At 41.8% G+C, this 21,986-nt stretch overlaps 1 protein-coding gene across 1 annotated transcript in view; it reads right to left on the bottom strand.

Moving 5' to 3' along the window:
• LOC147748679 (A.superbus venom factor 1-like) overlaps window positions 1-21,986 on the bottom strand; it is a 1,557,217-nt gene that overhangs the window by 1,088,994 nt on the left and 446,237 nt on the right. The window contains exon 6 of the mRNA XM_086963549.1: window positions 17,387-17,469. Coding sequence (XP_086819675.1) covers window positions 17,387-17,469 — 83 coding nt within the window. The remainder of the gene's footprint in view (window positions 1-17,386; window positions 17,470-21,986) is intronic.

Genomic DNA, 21,986 nt, shown 5'->3' with positions numbered 1-21,986 from the left:
CGGTAACTTGCACCGCCAGGTAATACAGAGAGGAGCGAGCGCTAGGCGTTCGTGGTGTCTGTCACACAGAGACCCTGGCATCAGACACTCGCAATCCTATGCTATTAACGTGCTTGCCCCCATAGAGTGTACCAATGGTCCCGCACCCCTTACCGTCACTTGGTGTCACAATTGATTCGTCTCGGGACCCCTTTACCGGTCAGCTAGGCTGCCTTTCTATCGGATTATTATATCCGGGATCATGACGCGCAATGTCGGGACGTCCGTCCCGAACGTGTTACGTCACGGGACCCGTATCCATGGCGGCCATCTTAGAGTGGTGAAATGCCACTGCAGACACCCCCAACCTGAATGTACCATGGGTTTCTGTTATGATATACCCCTATTCCATCTTGCTGATTCTGAAAATTACTGGGAATATTAGCTCAGGGATGCCATGGGTATCTACTCAAGTACCTGCTGTTAATACACCCTAAATACGTTAGATTCGGTGTGCAAACAGGGTGGGGTTCAAACGTTCTAGTAGTAGATCAAGATATGACAGTTATGCAGTTTAAAGCGAATCCAGTACTATTCTGTCTGATTCTACCCTTCTGTGTATTTTTATTCTTTTGAGAACTCTCAGGGAGACAGTCGAATATGTCATGGAACAAAGAATAGGGCACTATTAATCATCAAAGTGGACAACTATTCATGAAGGCCCTTCTGTTACGACAGTATCATTGTGTGATGACCTTATTCCATTCAATCAGGTAGTTGAGACCTTGTCTTTCAAATTGTTCCAGATAGATCCAGCAGGCTTCCTTAGTTAATAGCCGAGTTTCAATCTTTATAGAGTCCCCCTGGATTTTTTCCAGAATTACCCAGCACATCTCTCTGGGTTGATGTTTCAACTCTTTGTAGTGTTCGACCAGTCTAGTGGGTTATCGGCATGCTTTAATCGTGCCTAAGTGTTCTTGAATACGGACCTTCACTTTTCGCCTGGTTAGACCTATATAGTGAAGACCGCACGGGCACGTCAAGCGATAAATGACATTGGTCGTGTTACAATTCGTTAGAGTATTCAGGTACCCGGTCTTGCCACTAATAAGTTGGACACTTTTGGTCTTTCCAGTTAGCCCGCATACAGAGCACCCACCACACGGGTAGTGTCCAGATAATTTCTCTCCTGTAGATGTTGACTGTTTGATGCGAGAATGCACCAGTCTGTCTTTCAAGTTTTGCGATCTTTTAAATGCGAACCGCGGGGTGGCATTTTAAAGTTGGTGGTGCTAAGAAGGTGCCAATGTTTTCTCAGAATCTGACGGATTCTCATTGATAACGGGTCAAACGTGGTGACCACTGGTACGCAATCTCCTTTTTCCCTAGGAGTTCTTTCCAAAAGAGGTGCTCTAGGTGTGTTAAGAGCCCTTTTCCTTGCTGTCTTGACCACTTTTTTTGGGTAAGCTCGTTTCTCCAATTTCTCCACCAGATCACTAGCCGATTGCACATATTTCTCTGTAGTGCTACAATTTCTCCGGTAACGGAGAAATTGTCCCACCGGTAAGTTCTCTTGGAGTGCACGAGGATGAAATGAACCATAGTGCAACAATGAGTTTTTATCTGTGGGTTTCTTATGGACTTGTGTAGTGAGCTGGTCACCCAGGGCCTCAATGTCCAGGTCCAAGTAAACTGCAGTTTCTCTGTTGTAGTGCCAGGTAAATTTAAGACATGGGTCCGAGTTGTTTAACCACGTGAAGAATGTTAGTAGCTCAGTTTCGGTGCCTTCCCATATACATAACACGTCATCAATAAACCTTTTCCAGAGACAGATCTTCTTCTGGTAAGGATTTGATGGATGGTCGATGTAATGTTGTTCAAATTGTCCAACATAGATGCAGGCGAGACTGGGGGCAAATGTAGCCCCCATCGATGTCCCGGATATCTGTAGGTACAACTGGTCTTTGTATTGAAAAAGTTTCGAGTGAGGGCTAACTCTACACATTGAAGGACAAAATATTGTCGTGTGTCATAAAACCACTCACTTGTCGCTAATGCCCGTGCTGCTGCCACCAGCGTGGCTTCCTGAGGTATACTCGTATAAAGCAACTCAATGTCGATGGTAACCAAGTATTGTCGCTTGGGATCGTACTTGATTTATTCTAAGATGTTTAGGACATCGGTCATGTCCTGCACATATGAGGCTTGAGTGATGACACATTCACGTAGAAAGAATCTGAAAATTGGGACAGTGGTTCCAATACAGGCTGGATGCCTGCAACTATAGGACGTCCCGGTGGTGGACATTGTGCCTTGTGAATTTTTGGCACAATATAGAATGCCGGGATCCTGGATTTGGTGTTGATTAAGAAATCCATCTCCTTCTCCGTGATCCATTTCTTTTCTTTAGCATTGGTCACCATTGTCGTAATGATAGTGAGAAGTTCACTTGTGGGGTCACGTACTAGAGGCTGGTAATTCTGTCGTGCCCCCAAAAGTCGCATGATTTCTGTCTTGTAATCCACAGTATTCATCACAACGACGGCACCGCCCTTGTCTGCCGGTTTAATTGTCACCAGATCGTTGCTTTCCAAGGATTTAACCGCTGTCCATTCCGCCTTACTCATATTGGAGTATGTTCGCTTCCGGTCAGACTGTTCAAGTTGCTCGATGTCATGCAATATTTTCTCTTCAAAGACTGCAAACTCGGGGGCCCATGGCTTGTGTGGGAGGAAAAAAGGTGGAGGGACGATGGAGATTAAAGTTAAACACCGAAGGTGGATCTTAGTTTTTATCAGCGAAAATGTTTTTCAATTTGATTTTTCTTATAGTTTCATAGATTTCGCTTCTACACTTAAAGCTGTCATGTGTAGGCGTTGGAACAAAGCCAAGTCCCTTGTTAAGTACTTGGTGTTCACCTTGTGTAAGTACTACTCAAGTACCTGCTGTTAATACACCCTAAATACGTTAGATTCGGTGTGCAAACAGGGTGGGGTTCAAACGTTCTAGTAGTAGATCAAGATATGACAGTTATGCAGTTTAAAGCGAATCCAGTACTATTCTGTCTGATTCTACCCTTCTGTGTATTTTTATTCTTTTGAGAACTCTCAGGGAGACAGTCGAATATGTCATGGAACAAAGAATAGGGCACTATTAATCATCAAAGTGGACAACTATTCATGAAGGCCCTTCTGTTACGACAGTATCATTGTGTGATGACCTTATTCCATTCAATCAGGTAGTTGAGACCTTGTCTGTCAACTTGTTCCAGATAGATCCAGCAGGCTTCCTTAGTTAATAGCCGAGTTTCAATCTTTATAGAGTCCCCCTGGATTTTTTCCAGAATTACCCAGCACATCTCTCTGGGTTGATGTTTCAACTCTTTGTAGTGTTCGACCAGTCTAGTGGGTTATCGGCATGCTTTAATCGTGCCTAAGTGTTCTTGAATACGGACCTTCACTTTTCGCCTGGTTAGACCTATATAGTGAAGACCGCACGGGCACGTCAAGCGATAAATGACATTGGTCGTGTTACAATTCGTTAGAGTATTCAGGTACCCGGTCTTGCCACTAATAAGTTGGACACTTTTGGTCTTTCCAGTTAGCCCGCATACAGAGCACCCACCACACGGGTAGTGTCCAGATAATTTCTCTCCTGTAGATGTTGACTGTTTGATGCGAGAATGCACCAGTCTGTCTTTCAAGTTTTGCGATCTTTTAAATGCGAACCGCGGGTGGCATTTTAAAGTTGGTGGTGCTAAGAAGGTGCCAATGTTTTCTCAGAATCTGATGGATTCTCATTGATAACGGGTCAAACGTGGTGACCACTGGTACGCAATCTCCTTTTTCCCTAGGAGTTCTTTCCAAAAGAGGTGCTCTAGGTGTGTTAAGAGCCCTTTTCCATGCTGTCTTGACCACTTTTTTTGGGTAAGCTCGTTTCTCCAATTTCTCCACCAGATCACTAGCCGATTGCACATATTTCTCTGTAGTGCTACAATTTCTCCGGTAACGGAGAAATTGTCCCACCGGTAAGTTCTCTTGGAGTGCACGAGGATGAAATGAACCATAGTGCAACAATGAGTTTTTATCTGTGGGTTTCTTATGGACTTGTGTAGTGAGCTGGTCACCCAGGGCCTCAATGTCCAGGTCCAAGTAAACTGCAGTTTCTCTGTTGTAGTGCCAGGTAAATTTAAGACATGGGTCCGAGTTGTTTAACCACGTGAAGAATGTTAGTAGCTCAGTTTCGGTGCCTTCCCATATACATAACACGTCATCAATAAACCTTTTCCAGAGACAGATCTTCTTCTGGTAAGGATTTGATGGATGGTCAATGTAATGTTGTTCAAATTGTCCAACATAGATGCAGGCGAGACTGGGGGCAAATGTAGCCCCCATCGATGTCCCGGATATCTGTAGGTACAACTGGTCTTTGTATTGAAAAAAGTTTAGAGTGAGGGCTAACTCTACACATTGAAGGACAAAAGATTGTCGTGTGTCATAAAACCACTCACTTGTCGCTAATGCCCGCGCTGCTGCCACCACCGTGGCTTCCTGAGGTATACTCGTATAAAGCAACTCAATGTCGATGGTAACCAGGTATTGTCGCTTGGGATTGTACTTGATTTATTCTAAGATGTTTAGGACATCGGTCATGTCCTGCACATATGAGGCTTGAGTGATGACACATTCACGTAGAAAGAATCTGAAAATTGGGACAGTGGTTCCAATACAGGCTGGATGCCTGCAACTATAGGACGTCCCGGTGGTGGACATTGTGCCTTGTGAATTTTTGGCACAATATAGAATGCCGGGATCCTGGATTTGGTGTTGATTAAGAAATCCATCTCCTTCTCCGTGATCCATTTCTTTTCTTTAGCATTGGTCACCATTGTCGTAATGATAGTGAGAAGTTCACTTGTGGGGTCACGTACTAGAGGCTGGTAATTCTGTCGTGCCCCCAAAAGTCGCATGATTTCTGTCTTGTAATCCACAGTATTCATCACAACGACGGCACCGCCCTTGTCTGCCGGTTTAATTGTCACCAGATCGTTGCTTTCCAAGGATTTAACCGCTGTCCATTCCGCCTTACTCATATTGGAGTATGTTCGCTTCCGGTCAGACTGTTCAAGTTGCTCGATGTCATGCAATATTTTCTCTTCAAAGACTGCAAACTCGGGGGCCCATGGCTTGTGTGGGAGGAAAAAAGGTGGAGGGACGATGGAGATTAAAGTTAAACACCGAAGGTGGATCTTAGTTTTTATCAGCGAAAATGTTTTTCAATTTGATTTTTCTTATAGTTTCATAGATTTCGCTTCTACACTTAAAGCTGTCATGTGTAGGCGTTGGAACAAAGCCAAGTCCCTTGTTAAGTACTTGGTGTTCACCTTGTGTAAGCACATGATAGGATACATTAACCACTATATCGTTATCATGTGCGGTTAGAATTGTGTTTGCTTGGGTCCTCTGCTCCGGGTGACTCGTGGGGAGTAGGTTTGCCATGTTGGATTCTGCCTGGACCGTCCTCTGCCTCTCTGTCCTTGGCCTGCCCCTCTCCCTCGGTCTGCCTGTTGCTGTCCTAAAAAAGACCTGAACAGTGCTCCCAAATCTTCGTCTGTCCTTGCTTGTGTGTTAAACCTGACCCGGCCCTGATTGGATGTGGAGGGTTGGCCACTCGTGTCTTCCTCCTCACTACTTGTGTTATCAAATGTCCAGCTTTGTGGTGTCCTCCTACCCTGACGTCTGCCCCCTCTGTGCCCAGCTGGTTGGAAAGTCTGGTCTGCTCTGGTTTGATAGTGTTTATCTTCAGTGTATGGAAACGCCCATTCTTGTGTAAATTTGTCCAAGTTACGTTTCAGCCCCTTGGTTTTTTGATTCACCATGTATGTCTTATATTCACCCAAGTCACTTTGTATTTGGGCTAGTTGGCCCTTAGTGTCAGTTATGGTGTCTGCTTTGATGGTCTCCTCTAGTTCTAATATTTCTTTGAGGAGTTACTCACTGAGGCGCTAAGCGGTGTTAATTATGAGGATGAGCCAATCCCGGGTACACTTGTTGGCAATATAACTCCAATCGACCCGGAATCGCTTGTCCTCAAGAATTTTTTTGGCTCTAAACGTACTAAAAGACTAGCTGGGGCTGCTCCCGCGCGGAGGTACTCAGTCATAAGCGCCCCGTGCAGGGCGACCCTTACTTGGCGCTTCTTGAGAGTACTCAGTTTTTCCCATTCCTCTCTAGCTGTTGTTGTGCCTATCAACGGAGCATCCGGGAAAAGGGAGGAACCAGAAAGGATAGAGGCTATTAGTTCTTCAGTAAATGCGAGACAGTTTCTATCCATGGTATGTATGACAGTACAATAGAACAGTTGGTAGGGCTGTGTCAAAAACTCTAGTTTGTTAGAGAGTGGTGCAGACCACTCTTCCGTTAAAAAATAGAAGATATGTATGTGACTTACTTTCACATGCTCTCACGGCTGTTCGCCGTTCTCAAAAGTCCTTCAACAAGGGGAGCTGAGCGGGATAAATACAGGACCTAGGTTGCCTTCCACTCACACTGTATTAAACAAACATGACCTGGTCCTTTGTAATAGGCAATAATTTTGTCATCAGCTGTGATTTTCACTACTCTAGACTCAATGTAATCTATTAGTAACACACTGATGAGTACCAGTCAGTAGTTCCCTGGTGGTTGCTCCCGTGAGGTTCCTTCCCCCCTTCCACAGCTTTTTCCTAAACCTTTCTTCTACATATTTAGTAGAGTGCTAGCTCGATATGCAAGCAATCGCACACAGACACTTAGAGTTGGTTTTTAGAAGATATGAAAGAGGCACACTGTTGATAGAAATATTATTACTAATAGATTACATTGAGTCTAGAGTAGTGAAAATCACAGCTGATGACAAAATGATTGCCTATTACAAAGGACCAGGTCAAGTTTGTTTAATACTGCATGTTTGCTGCCATACTCACTGCTGGAATCTCCCTACCTGGTCTTGATATCCAGCTCCTTCACACTCAGTTCATAAGCCAGTAATATTTCCTACTCTGCTAAGGCTCTCTCTGCCTCCGCCTTTTTTGCCTCCTTTTCAGCCTTTTTCTACTCAGCCTCCTTTTTAGGTCTCGCTTAGCAGCCCTCATGCACTGCTTGGAAAAAGACCTTTAGCCGTCGATGCAGTTTTGGCCCCAAAAACGTGCACGTGTTCCACTGCCTTCAATGGCAATGCGTGCACATCTGGCTATTCACTTGCGGGAGCGAGCTTGACACCATATGTTTGTAATTAACTTACAAACACATGGTGCCCCAGGCTCGCTCCAGCAAGTGAACCGCTGTGCGTGCTCTGGGCCACACTCCCCCCACCCCTTCCACTTTTAGCGCGAGGCTTGTTTGAAAAGCCTCAGTCTAGTTTATACTTTAAATGGCAGCACAGTTAAAATCTCCAGGAGGCAACTGCTCATTAAAATGTTTTTGGAAGCCAGTAGCTTGAGTTCAGTGAAACTGGGGGATGATTCTATGTGAAAAGCAATGATATTGTTAAAAAAATCCTGTCTCTATTGATTTGTTTAAATGGTTCTTTTATGTGTAATTCACCTTAGACAATCAGCGGATTATGCTAAGGGTTTCTACTTCATCCACATTGCATAGTGTGCCATGTATGCATCTGTTAAAACCATTGAGCCATTAAGCTTGTGAGTGCGATGTCTGTTGAGATGTAAATCTTCTGATGCTGAAGGGTCTGAAAGCTGTCGCTGAATGTGAGCCCTGCTGTGCACCGCTGGAGAACTGGAGCCGGCTTCTGCTAACTAGCGGCTAATTCTGAAGGCCACGCTAATGATCGATTAAGTTTGGACATCCTCCTTCAAGCCAAGCTGGATTTGAGTGTTGTCCTAATTGGCGACCTGTAAATATGGAGCATTGATAGTTTGGGTAGAGGCGTTGTTTGAAAAGATGTAAAATAACTTAGCCCTAAAGAAATAACATTTTGATATGGATTTCAAAGCAGGCAGGGGCAAGAAAGTGTAACCAATTTAGGGTTGTGCATTTAATGCCATGATCCAAAAGGGGTAGAAGCGAGAGCAAATGGTCGTTTGTGTTGACAGTGGTAATCGAATCTAGAAATACCACTGCCCCTTCAGCTTAACTTTGGGATGTCTTTACAGCCAGCCTTCTTTCTCGTACACACGTCTCTAGTCTCTAGACTTGTTAGATCGACAGATAAGTCCGTGAAATGCCTTCAGGGCGGACCCTGTTTAGTTTCACTACAGACGTAATAGCAAGCCACATAATTACACTCTACTCAATACAATATAAATACACTCCACATAAAACCACTCAAAACCACATAATTACACCACAAAATTAAACTCTACTGAATGCAACATACACTCCACATAATACCACTCACTGCCACATAATTACATGCCACATAAATACAATCTACTCAATACAACATAAATGCAATCCATATAATATCACTCAGTATCACGTAATAACAAGCCACATAATTACACTCTGCACAATACAATATAAATACACTCCACATAATACCACTCAGTGACACATAATTACACTCCACATATTTACACTCTAATCAATGCAACATAAAATAACACTCACTGCCACATAATTACAAGCCACATAATTACACTCTACTAAATGCAACATACACCCCACATAACACCACTCAGTACCACATGATTACATGCCACATAATTACAATCTACTCAATACAACATAAATACAATCCATATATTATCACTCAGTACCACGTAATAAAAAGCCACATAATTACACTCTGCTCAATACAATATAAATACACTCCACATAACAACACTCAAAGCCACATAATTACACCACATAATTAAACTCTACTAAATGTAACATACACTCACATATTACCACTTAGTGCCACATAATTACATGCCACAGGCGGCGCCTGTAGATTACGCCAGAACTCTCGCTTTATGCAAAAGCGTGTCTGGAAGTCAAGGATCTCCAGGGCTCCCACAAGAGAGGCTGGTTGAGAGACCTAAGATCTACCCTATATGACATGGGGCTGGGGGAATTGTGGTCTAACCCGGACACAGCAACTTTTCCTACGAAAAAAGTGTGGAGAAGCATGTATTGGGAGTGGATTGTTTGTAAAAGGCATTCCATAATGGTAGATGGTTCTCTTACGGCATCCTTTGTGTTAGTGAAGGATGTCAGCCAGCTGGAAAATTATTGGGATGTCATCACTAGGCCTATGGACCGTAAGTTATTCCATCAACTTAGAGTACGGTCACTTCCGCTTAAGGGCCTAACAAGGTCTTGGAGCCATGGTGGGTTAGGCGACTGCCCACTGTGTTTAGGGTTGGGCGAAACAGTTGATCACATAATTACACTCTACTCATTGCAACATAAATGCACTCCACATAATACCACTGAGTGCCACATAACTACACTCCACATAATTACACTCTCCTCAATACAACAAAAAACACTACATATAATACAACTCAGTGCCACATAATTATATGCTACATAATTATACTGCACTCAAAGCAACATACACAAAATAATAACACTCACTGCCACATAATTGCATACCATATAATTACACTCTGCTAAATGCAACACACACCCCATATACCATTCTGTGCCACATAATTACACTATACTCAATACAACATAAATACAATCCACATAATATCACTCAGTGCCATGTAATAACACGCCATATAATTACACTATACTCAATGCAATATAAATACACTCCAAATAACAACACTCAGTCTCACATAATTACACACCACGTAATTACACCATACTAAATGCACCATAAATACACTCCACATAATACCACTAAGTACCACATAATCACACATCACAATTACACTCTACTCAATGCAACATAAATACACTCCACATAATACCACTAAGTAAAACACACACCATAATTAGACTACCCTCAATGCAACATAAATACACTCCACATAATACCACTCAGTGCCACATAATTACACTCAACATAATTACACTCTCCTCAATGCAACAAAAAAACACTCCGCATAATACAACTCATAATTATATGCTACATAATTATACTGCACTCAATGCAACATACACTCCAAATGATACCACTCACTGCCACATAATTACATGCCACATAATTACACTCTATTAAATGCAAAAAGTGCCTCACATAATACCACTCAATGCCACATAATCACATGCCACATAAGTACACTATACTCAATGCAATATAAATACACTCCACATAACACTCAGTACCACATAATTACACACCACGTAATAACACTATACTCAATGCACCATTAATACACTCCACATAATACCACTAAGTATCACATAATCACTCATCACAATTACACTTGATTAAATGCAACATAAATACATTCCACATACCACTCAGTGCCATATAATTACACACCACATAATTACACTTTACTTAATGCAACATAAATACACTCCACATAATACCACTAAGTAACACATCTTTACACGTCACATAATTACACTCAATTCAATAATACATAGACACTCCACATAATACCACTCACGGACACATAATTAAACACAACATAATTACACTATACTCATTGCAACATAAATACTATCCATAAAATACCACTCAATACCGCATAATTACACGTCACATAATTACACTCTTTTTAATGCAACATAAATATACTATACGAAACACTCAGTAAAACATAATTACACACCACATAATTATACTATACTCAATGCAAAATAAATACACTCCACTTACCACTCAGGCCACATAGTTAAGCGCCACATAATTACAGTCTACTCAATGCAACATAAATACACTCAATCTAATAAGACTTAGTGCCACATAAGTACACGTCACATAATTACATTCTATTCAATGCAACAAATACACTCCACATAATACCACTATACCACATAAGTACAAAAAAATAAAACATTTGTTATATTAAAATCTGTTTTAATCAGGTTGTTCAGTTGTATATAATATTGTCTTGGTTTTTATAAAAGTAACAAAAATGTTTAACACTTTTCATTATAACTTTTCAACATAATGCACATCAGCCACTATGCTCTACAACATTGCCAAAACTTCAGGATAAACACATAAGATTCCAAAAGCGAGACCTATTGGCTATGTCAATGCTTGTTAATTTAGCCATCTGTAGCTTGAATTCTTTCTTCTCCCATCTCTCCCTCAGTTCCTCTTTTGATAGGTCACGGGAAGAGACACTGATTCCTGCTCTCACAGGGAGCTTACATTCAAGGATTTTACCCTCAGCCACTGCAGGTGGTTCCTCAGATGAGCCATTCTCAGTCTCTCCCAATCCAGCATTCTCCTCAGAGCAGGCTGCTGTTCAGGCCCTCGGCGCCTTTTGCAATTCCACCTTCTTGATGGCAGTCTTGGTCAGGAAGCCCCATCTCCTCGCAAAATTCTTTAAGCTGAACCATTGCATAGGATTCCAAGTTGGCCAGCTCAAATTCCATGGTTCCAGTTGAAGAAGCAGCATCCAGAGACATGATTTTGAGTAAAAATTTAAAAATGAAAATTAGGGAGAATTTAAAATTCGAAATGGTCTTGGTGGCGGATGGGTAGTGTACACCAAGTTACTGTATGGCACTGCACAAACAGAAGTCCTATCATCACCGCTGATCACCAATGTTAGAAATTGGGTTGTTGGTAGACTGGGGTATGCACTCTAGGCAAGCAGCAACCCCATTCCTAGTCAGGGTAAGAGGCAAGCAGCCCTAAATTAGCCTCTGCTCACCTTCTGATAGCTTGGTACAGAGCATTCAGGTTAACTTTAGAGTCAAGGTGTAAAGTATTTGTGCAATTCTTCAAACAGTAAAAAACATGATACGATTCTGCACCAGGTTAGAACAATAGAGCTTAATTTAATAAATAAAACAAGACCACAACAACAAAATTCCAATAAGTAGAACTTGAGATATGAATTTGTAAAGCAAAAAGTGTAAAATAGCGCCTAGAAGCAATAAGTACATTCTTGGGACATCTGGTCTCACCAAACTGGGACACAGTCATAAGTAAGTCCAGTCCAACTGCGATGGAGCACGGGCCCCATACGGGGACCGTGTGAGGCCCGCGGAACAAAGGTACCTTGATCGGTGTTGCATCTACGTTGAAGAAGATGCAAAATGCAGTCGATGTTGATCCACTCAATGGCGGCCATGAGCTGTCCTGATTTTCACAACAGCGATGATGAGTCAGCTCCGATAAGTGCAGGGGCTGTGATGAGGAGTTCTCTGCATCATCATCCCAGGCGCCATTGCTGGAGAAGGGAAGACATGGGCACCGCGTAGTGCTGGTACCTAAGGCGTTACATTGTTTCTGATCCAAACAGATGCGCTGATGCTCCACTTCCAGAGAGGATGTGCAGGTTTACAGAAGCAAGCCCATTAGGCTCACTTCCAAGGGTGCAGGACTGGGGTGACACCACTTGGCAGGGCAGACTCACAGATGGCAGAGTCCAGGTGCAGTAGCAGGTCATTTAGAAGTCTTTTATGTCCCTGATACTTCAGATATGGAGGCAAGCCAGCAAGTCCTTGGAGTCACTCTGGGTAAAGTGATGCAGGTCCTTTCCTTCTAACCCAGGCAGGGAAACAGCAGATCAGCAGGTGAGCACAGCAAAACAGGAGTTCAACAGAGTAGCAGTCCAACAGAATTGCAGTCCTTCAGCAGCACAGCAGTCCTTCTTCCTAGCAGAGTCTTCACAGGTCCATACGTTTACTGAAGTGGTGTTGTCAAAAGTCTCGTACGTATACCCAGTTGTGCGTCTGAAGTGCGGAAGACTTCAAAGACAAGTCTTTGAAGTGAACAGAGGTCCTCCTTTCCTGCCCTGGCTCCAGACTCACCACTGAGGGGTATGCAGCCCTATGTGTCAACAGGACACAGCCTACTTAGATGTAAATGAAGCTGAGTCCAGCTCTTCCCTCCCATCCTGCCAGGATGGCCCATCAAGTCACACCAAACCTCCTAATATGTGTGGTTGTCTAGGGGAAACACAAAAAGCCCAGTTTTCACCCTCCACAGACGTGTATCAGAGACAGACAACAGGCACCAAATGGCTAAAGTAAGAAAATGTCAACTTTCTAAAAGTGGCAATTTCAGAATTGCAATTTAAAATCTGACGTCAACATAAGTTTTGCTTTTAAATTGTGATTCCAGAGATAGCAAACTGGAAAAGTCAATCTCTTCACAATTAGGAAATACACTTATAAAATGTAATAAGGTAATCCCAGTGGTATCCAATGGAAGAGATAGGCCTAGCAGTAGTGAAAAACGAATTTGAGAGTTTTTTACTACAAGGAAATGGAAAATCTTAAAGTACATGTCCTGCCTTTTGAATACATTGCACTCAGGCCTGTGGGTTGTCTAGGGCCAACTTTAGGGGTGACATATGTATAATAAAGGGAATATTTCGGCTTGTAAAGAGTTGTATCTTGCCAGGTTGAAATGGATGAGTAAACTGTACACACAGGTGCTGCAATGGCCGGACTGAGACATGGTTAGAAGGCTACTTAAGTGGGTGGCACAGTAAGTGCTAGCATCATTTAATTTCACAGGCCCTGGGCACATGTAGTGCACTTTACTAGGGAATATAAGTAATTTATATATTCCAATTGGGGATGAACCAATATTACCATGTTTAGGGGAGAGAGCACAAGCACTTTAGCACTGGTTAGCAGTGGTAAAGTGCACAGAATCTTAAAGCCAGTAAAAATGAGGTCAGAAAAATGGAGGAGGTAGGCAAAAAGTTGGGGGGAAGCACACCCTAAGTCTGTCAGGTCTAACTGTTGTGATATGAAAAGGTCTGGGAATGGTTAGGCTTAATTGCTTGAGTAAAGGGTTAGGGATGAGATGAGACTCAGGCTATGAATTTGGATTAGGATAAGAGCCCGGATATGGGTAAATGAGTATCAGTAGGATTAAGGGTAGGAGAAGTGTTAATGCATGATGACAAAGTGACATTTGTGTGCTTTATTTTTAGAAGTTTGATTTACTTACTCCTAGGTGTTGGCGAGAAATAAATGAACCTCAGCTATATTTTAGAATGTACATTTTAGAATCCTATGAGGATGCACTTTCTTTTCAATCTCACTCTATATATTTCGTAAAGAAATACATGTTAGCTGTAACTATTTTGTTCCAACTTTTTTACTGCCACATGGGTCGAAGCCTATCAGACAGAGCAGCTGTCTGGTATTGCTAAATATGTCTTGGTAACATTCAGAAAGCTGATCTAGGAATGCATTTTCCACCAGTTGCTTACTATTGGCTTTGTGCTTTGCAACTCACATATTCTGGATTTCTGCTTGCTGGCTTAATTTTTCAGCTCAGGTTTGTCCCTCCCATTGCCCAAACCTTGTTTACTGTATTCTTCCACAAACTCACTTTCTATACAGGCCTTTAAATCTTGTTCTTAGCTTTTCACATTTGCTGTGCATTGTAATACAGAGTTCAAATGTCACGCTCTTTCTTCCAGGGAGCATGGTGTTTATTTTCTTTCTCTTACTCCAAAGTGAGAGAATTTATGTGACAATCCTGCTGAGTACCCACATAAGAGGAGATGGTGTAAAATGTTGTTTTCTAGCACATAACAAAAAAATAACAGTGCTGATGTTTCAGAGTATATCAGAATTAGAACAAATGAAGCACTTTTTTTGTAAATCTGAAGTGTGAAGGAAACAAATATTTGAATATAAGCAATACACATCAAAACACTAGGTGAGGACATTTGCACAAATTAACATTTGTGTGCAGTAAAACTGTATATCAGTGCAAATGAAATGATCTTTTCTGATCTACACCATATGTTTTTTACCTGCCCTTGGCTGAAGTATTTTTGGTCAAACATTGCTCTGGCTTTGACAACTTGGGTCGGCTATGAGAGCCCGGTTTCAGGGAAAGAACTACTATTAGGACCATTTTCCGAATGCGGGTGTCTTACCAAACCCTTAGCATCTATTATTGCTTCTTGTGCTCGTCTGTGTATAGCCCGCTCTTGGATACTTGCCACACCTCACAGTATTATTTAATTTTGGTCTCTGATGAGGGAGATTTTCTAAATGGAAACTGCATTGGCTAAAGCTAGAGGCCCCCTATCCCTGTTAAAATTGTGCAGGGTTTGGGCCTGTCTTAATTGGGATTATTGATTGTATGTATCCTCATTTTTTTCTTTTTCTTTGTATTGTTTCTTCTTCCTTCCCTGTCTTTTTCTTTCCTTCTCTCCTTTTACTTTTTTCATTTTTTTCCTCTTTTTGATAAATGCTCCTTTGTGCTCTGCATATGCATAATGATGTATTTTTATTTGAAAATGTTGTTATATTTACTACTTCTTTTTTGTAACAATTAAAAAAATTAAAATAATTTAAAAAAGTAATGGTCTTTTCTACTGAGAATGTGTTGTTTGTAATGGCAGTGTGCTACCACACCCACTCCACATTACTCCAATCCACTCTATACCCTTCCACTCCATGCCACGCCACTCCATTCTGTGACTCTCCACTTCACTCTACGCGCCTACACTCTAAGACATTCTGAGACACGCCATGCCACTCTACTCCACAGCACTACAATCTATGCCACTCAATCCATGCCACAACATGCCTCTACACCTATGCCCCTTCACTCCACACCACTTACCCCACAAAACTCTACCCCACTCCAATATATCCCACTCCACTGCAATCTATCTCACTCCATTCCACATCAATTTACCCCAATCTACACCACCCCACTCCACTTCACTACAATATATCCCAATCTACTCCTCTCCAATCTACCTTACTCCACCCAATCTACCCCACTCATCTCCAATCCTACCTCACACCAGTCTAATTTACCCCACTCCAATCTACCCCGCCTCAATTTACACACCCCACTCTGCCCCAGCCCAGTCTACCCCACATCACTCCACACCACCCCACTTCAATCTACCCCACTCTAACCCATTCTACCCCACTCCACTCCAATCTACTGCAATCGACTCCTCTATGAACCATCCTATCCACTCCACGCCAATCTACCCTACTCAACTCCAATCTACCCCACCCCCCTCCAGTCTACCCCACTCACCCCAATCAACAGCACTCCACTCAGATTTATCACGCACACTGTGCTCCAATCTACCCCGTCTTCCCTAGTCCTCTTCAATCCACCCCAATCCACCCCACTCCAATGTACTCCAATCCAGCCCACTCCACTCTAATGTACCCAACTCCACTTCAATCTACACCAGTCCAATGTATCCCACTCCATTCCGATTCCACTGCAATCTATCCAACTCCTCTCCACTCTAATCCATCCTACACCGTGCCACATCATGCCACTCCACTCTACGCCCCTTCACTCCACACCACTTACCTCACTCATTCCTACCCGACTCCTATCCACCCCACTCCACTCCAATCTATCCCACTCCTCTCCAATCTACCCTACCCTAATTTACGCACCCCACCTTGGTCTAACCTAAACATTACTCCAATCTACCACACTTCAATCAACCCCACTCCCCCACTCCAATCTACCTCGATCTACTTCACACCACTCCAATCTACCCCACTCTACCCTAATCTACCCCACTCCACACCTCAAATATACACTGCCCCATCCCAAACTACCCCATACCACTCCAATCTAATGTACTCCCCTAATCTACCAGACTCCATTACAATCTATTCCACTCCAAACTACACCAATCTACCCCACTTCAGTCCATTCTACCCGACTATAATCCACCCAATACACCCTGCTCCAATCTACCCCACTCCACTCCACTCCAATCTATTCCACTCCAATCTACCCCAATCCACCACACGTCTCTCTTCCTCAATTTACCCTACTCCATTCCAATCTACCCCAATATATCCCATGGCACTCTACCCTTATCTACCCTACTCTTATCTACTTCACTCTGATTTACCCAATCTACTCCACCCCAATCTACCCCACTCCACCCCAATCTGCCCCAATTCAATTTACCCCACTCCAATCTACCACGCTAATCTACCAAACTCCCCACTTCTATTTACCCAACTCCACCCTACTCCAATCTATCCTGTTCTACCCCACTCTACTCCACTCCACTCTACGCCAATCAACACCACTCCACTCTGCACCAATCTATCCCATTCCACTCTACCTCAATCTTCCCCACTCCAATCTACCCCACTCCAAATCACTAACTTTTAGACCTGCAGTACAGCAGCCACACTGCTGTACCGCATGGCTAAAATACATTGCCAAAGACAATAACTCGTGCATTGGCGAGATCTATTGGCGTTGCCAATGTTTGTTTAATTCTAATATTTTTAAACTCCTTTTTTTTTTTACATACAAACATTATGCCATCTAAAAGAATATCATAGGGTGTCCTTACCGTACTCTTTTACATCAAACTGTGTGGTATAGTTCTGCAGAGGTAAATCCTCAAACCGCGCTATAATTGTCCAGGTCCCGAGGCTGGAAAGGAAACGTGATGAGTATTACAGCAACCTTAACTTTTGTTTTGGATCTCAGATTCATTCTCTCACATTTCCCGAATGAGGGATCTGAATTTTAGCACGTTTATTTATTGAATTGTGCTTGCATTAATATACTGCTCCACAGTTTTGACGATAAGTTGCAGCGCATTATAGGAAGTGTAACATGCTACATATAGTGCAGACTGTGCTTGACTGGAAGAATGACGGATTGTAGTGTGGCCTATGTGGGAAATGTTTTTGTGTGGTGCGAAATGACCAGAGAGGCACGTCTAACATCTGTCATTGTGCTTAAACCTGTATTGCATCATAGCAGAGTGAGGGATAGAAAGCATGACCAATGTGTTAATATTGTGGCTTGTTGGATTTATGACAATGGATGGCCTATAAAGGAAGTGTTTTAGTGTTGGGCGTGATAATTAACCAATTTAGTGCTTGTGTCATTAACAGATGTCACGCAAACAAATGATGGATGGAATGCTGAATAAATCATACATTCACCCCCCAGCCAAGAGATCTGGGTTAAATAAATCGTTTGTTTGCTCACTACGCCACCCTCGTTTGGTCCCAGCCATATTTAAATCAGTCTTGGCTCTGTCCTCGTTGGAAAAGTCCAGCCCAAAATGCCAAGCCAGGTCCTCCCTGAACCGGAAACAAGCATCCTGGGACCGGTTTCCATAATTTGTTTGCGTAGCACTTTTTGCCCTAAGTGGGATGGATATGCCCAGACGTGGGTCCCTTGCTCACTTTGCCACGTGATTCAAGCTAGCCCGGCTGATGAGCAGCAATACCTCAAAACCAGTCCCAGGAAGCTTGTATCCGGCCCAGGCAGGACCGGGCTTGGCATTTCGGGCTGGACTGTTCCCGTGAGGTACAGGGTCAAGTCTGAAATTCATATGTCTGGGTCTAAACTGGGGTGGCATGGCGAGCAAAAGAACTCAGGGGCAGATTTACAATAACTGCCTCATCCCTGCATATCAGCAGGGGTGCGCCAGTTATTTTGCGTCACGGCTCCACCACCATGGATGCGTCGCATTTACAATGTCCAACAACCAAAACAAGCACCAATATTGCCAATGACTTAATATGGGGGCCTGAACGTGAACACACAACCTACTTAATTAAAAAGTAGATTTTTAGACCAACTATTTCGTCCAGAATAAATCAATTATTTTTATTTTAATTATTTGAGTCAAAACATATGTTATACAAAATTCACATATTTATGTACATTACTTTTTACACAGGTTGGAAACGGTCTATAGCCAAGTATTCGAATCTCATAAAAACTATATGATATTTATTATGGTAAATTTCCAGTGTTTAAGTGAAAAAGTCACCCAACAAACCAATTAAGAAAAAGATTATTTCATTTATTTATTGTTGAAGTTATTTTCAAAAATATATATCTCTTTTTGTAGTGTTCTTGTTATTTATAAAATTCTTTTTTTACTTATTATTATATAACAGTTAATTATATCTTTGATAAATCACATACATTCATACATAAAGCAGTTATAAACAAACAGTGGATGACAAAAGGACGAAAGGTGTTAGCAATACGGCAAGATGGATCACACGACGCGCGTTTCGGCCAATATAGCCTTCCTCAGGTGGCCGTGTATTGCTCTGAAATTTTGAAAGAATATTACACGTAAGACTTAGACACTATAATACACTGGACAGTATAATACATGTAGCTATTTACATTATCTCATTACACCACGCATTTTATATACATTTTAAAAAAGGAGATACAAATATACAGTTATATATTATCCACAATAAGAGTGCATTTCATAATTACATCATAATCTCGTATGTACAGATCAAGTTATTATATTCATGTTCATGGACATATATTTGACATGAATATAATAACTTGATCTGTAACTGTATATTTGTATCTCCTTTTTTAAAATGTATATAAAATGCGTGGTGTAATGAGATAATGTAAATAGCTACATGTATTATACTGTCCAGTGTATTATAGTGTCTAAGTCTTACGTGTAATATTCTTTCAAAATTTCAGAGCAATACACGGCCACCTGAGGAAGGCTATATTGGCCGAAACGCGCGTCGTGTGATCCATCTTGCCGTATTGCTAACACCTTTCGTCCTTTTGTCATCCACTGTTTGTTTATAACTGCTTTATGTATGAATGTATGTGATTTATCAAAGATATAATTAACTGTTATATAATAATAAGTAAAAAAAGAATTATATAAATAACAAGAACACTACAAAAAGAGATATATATTTTTGAAAATAACTTCAACAATAAATAAATGAAATAATCTTTTTCTTAATTGGTTTGTTGGGTGACTTTTTCACTTAAACACTGGAAATTTACCATAATAAATATCATATAGTTTTTATGAGATTCGAATACTTGGCTATAGACCGTTTCCAACCCGAGTTACTTCCCTATGTATAGCAAGTACATTTTTATTAATATATAGGGGTCCCCTACTTTCAAAAATCATTACTTTTTACACTCCACATCTATTCACACCAACATTTCTAACACTCTATACAAAAATTCAACCATACATACACATGACAGACATAGAATTAATTGACATCAATTTACAACAAAGCTATTTACACAAATTAAATTTCAAAGACAACACGGGTAATCAAATCAATTATTTTTAAGACTTAGATGATTTATAGAACATCCTAGTGTTGTGAAAAACGGTCTACGCGTTTCGAAAACCCTTTCTTCGAGGGAATTCTCTTCAGGACCACGTAGCTCTCCGGTGCTTGTTTCCACAAAATATGTTTTCTTTCGTAACTGGCTTGTGTCTTGAAATCAAGTGTGAGCTTTGCAAAGAACGTATGGGTCGCTTCTGTGGAGTAAGATGGACGCAGGCGGGGTGGTTTGCCCGTGCTTGTGCGTGTTGACTCCAAATAATTCCGGTTGCTATTACTGACACAGGGTGCGTCTGTGTATCAATTCCAGACGTCTAACAGCCGACCCGCTCTCTTTCCCAAATGGGAAAGAGAGCGGGCCGGCTGTTAGTCCCTCGAAGAAAGGGTTTTCGAAACGCGTAGACCGTTTTTCACAACACTAGGATGTTCTATAAATCATCTAAGTCTTAAAAAATAATTGATTTGATTACCTGTGTTGTCTTTGAAATTTAATTTGTGTAAATAGCTTTGGTTGTAAATTGATGTCAATTGATTCTATGTAAAGTAATGTGCATAAATATGTGCATTTTGTATAACATATGTTTTGACTCAAATAATTAAAATAAAAATAATTGATTTATTCCGGACGAAATAGTTGGTCTAAAAATCTACTGTTTAATTAAGTAGGTTGTGTGGTTACGTTCAGGCCCCCATATTAAGTCATTGGCAATATTGGTGCTTGTTTTGGTTGTTGGATTTATTGAGGCTTGTCCTTATTGCCTGTTAGCCCAGACCCAGTTTTGGTTACGGCATTTACAATGTGGCGCTCCATGGGGCAAAAATGGACAGATGCGTGACGCATCTGCTGCCGTAAAGGCGGCGCATTGCTGGAGTTGCGAGGCAGCTCCAGCAAGGCTCAGGGGTGTCTGATCTTTAAAATGTTGTGTCAATCCTTACGTCTGCTTCAAGCAGGTGCAGGGTTTTAACACAGCATGGCCTTAAAAGTGGCTGAGTGAAATCTTGTAGATTTCACTCAGCCACTTTTAGGAGACGTTCCTTCGCTGGAACGCCCCCCCCCCCCTGCGCTGGAACGCCTACATGTGGTGCAGGGCTTTACAATGTGACGCATCTCCCAGATGCATCACGTTGTAGGTACCCCGTACCATGGCGCTGGCTTTGAGCCGCCGCTGCATCACAAAAGTGACGCAACAGCGGCGTAAAAGAGGCGCAAGGGGCTTGTAAATATGCCCCAATGGATTTAACCCCAATCTCTGGATAGGGGGTGAATGCATGAATTATTCAGCATTCTGTCTATCATTTGTTTGCCTAGCATATTAAGAGGTGTCTGTCACAATAACAGGGATAGTGAGTGACTTTATGTATGATGAGATCAAGTGCAGAGATATGTCACAATATCCTTTTAGTAGCTTAACTGGGTGAAATTCAAGATTTGTGTATTTATGAAATCATTAAATTTCATTTATTTTAAATTTTCCCTCGGAAAATGATCTCGTTTTTGGTTAAATTACTGCACAAAAAGTCATTTGGGAAGGGTATTCTACAAATCAAATTATCAGAAAGTCAGATTTGTTATTTTTCTCCACACACGTCCATTTTTATGGTTTAAAACTGAAAATGGAATGTCAGTTCCATAACTTGACTTGCACTTGGTCAATTTCTCACACAAGCTTATTAAAACCTGCAGCTTCTGGCAATACAAAGAACCCCACTGCCCTCCGTTCACCACCGGAACGCCAACAGGGGGCCCTGAATGTGAGTGTGACGAGAGCTAGGTTTCGATTAAGCTTAAATCGAGCATGCCCTCCTCAAAACTACATGAGAAGAAAGAACTCGCCTGTCAGA

This window comes from Lissotriton vulgaris, chromosome 1_1 (assembly GCF_964263255.1).
Source record: "Lissotriton vulgaris chromosome 1_1, aLisVul1.2, whole genome shotgun sequence".
Classification (NCBI taxonomy): Eukaryota; Metazoa; Chordata; class Amphibia; order Caudata; family Salamandridae; genus Lissotriton; species Lissotriton vulgaris.
The sequence above is the reverse complement of the archived record's forward strand: the minus strand, read 5'-3'. Positions and strand labels throughout refer to the sequence as shown.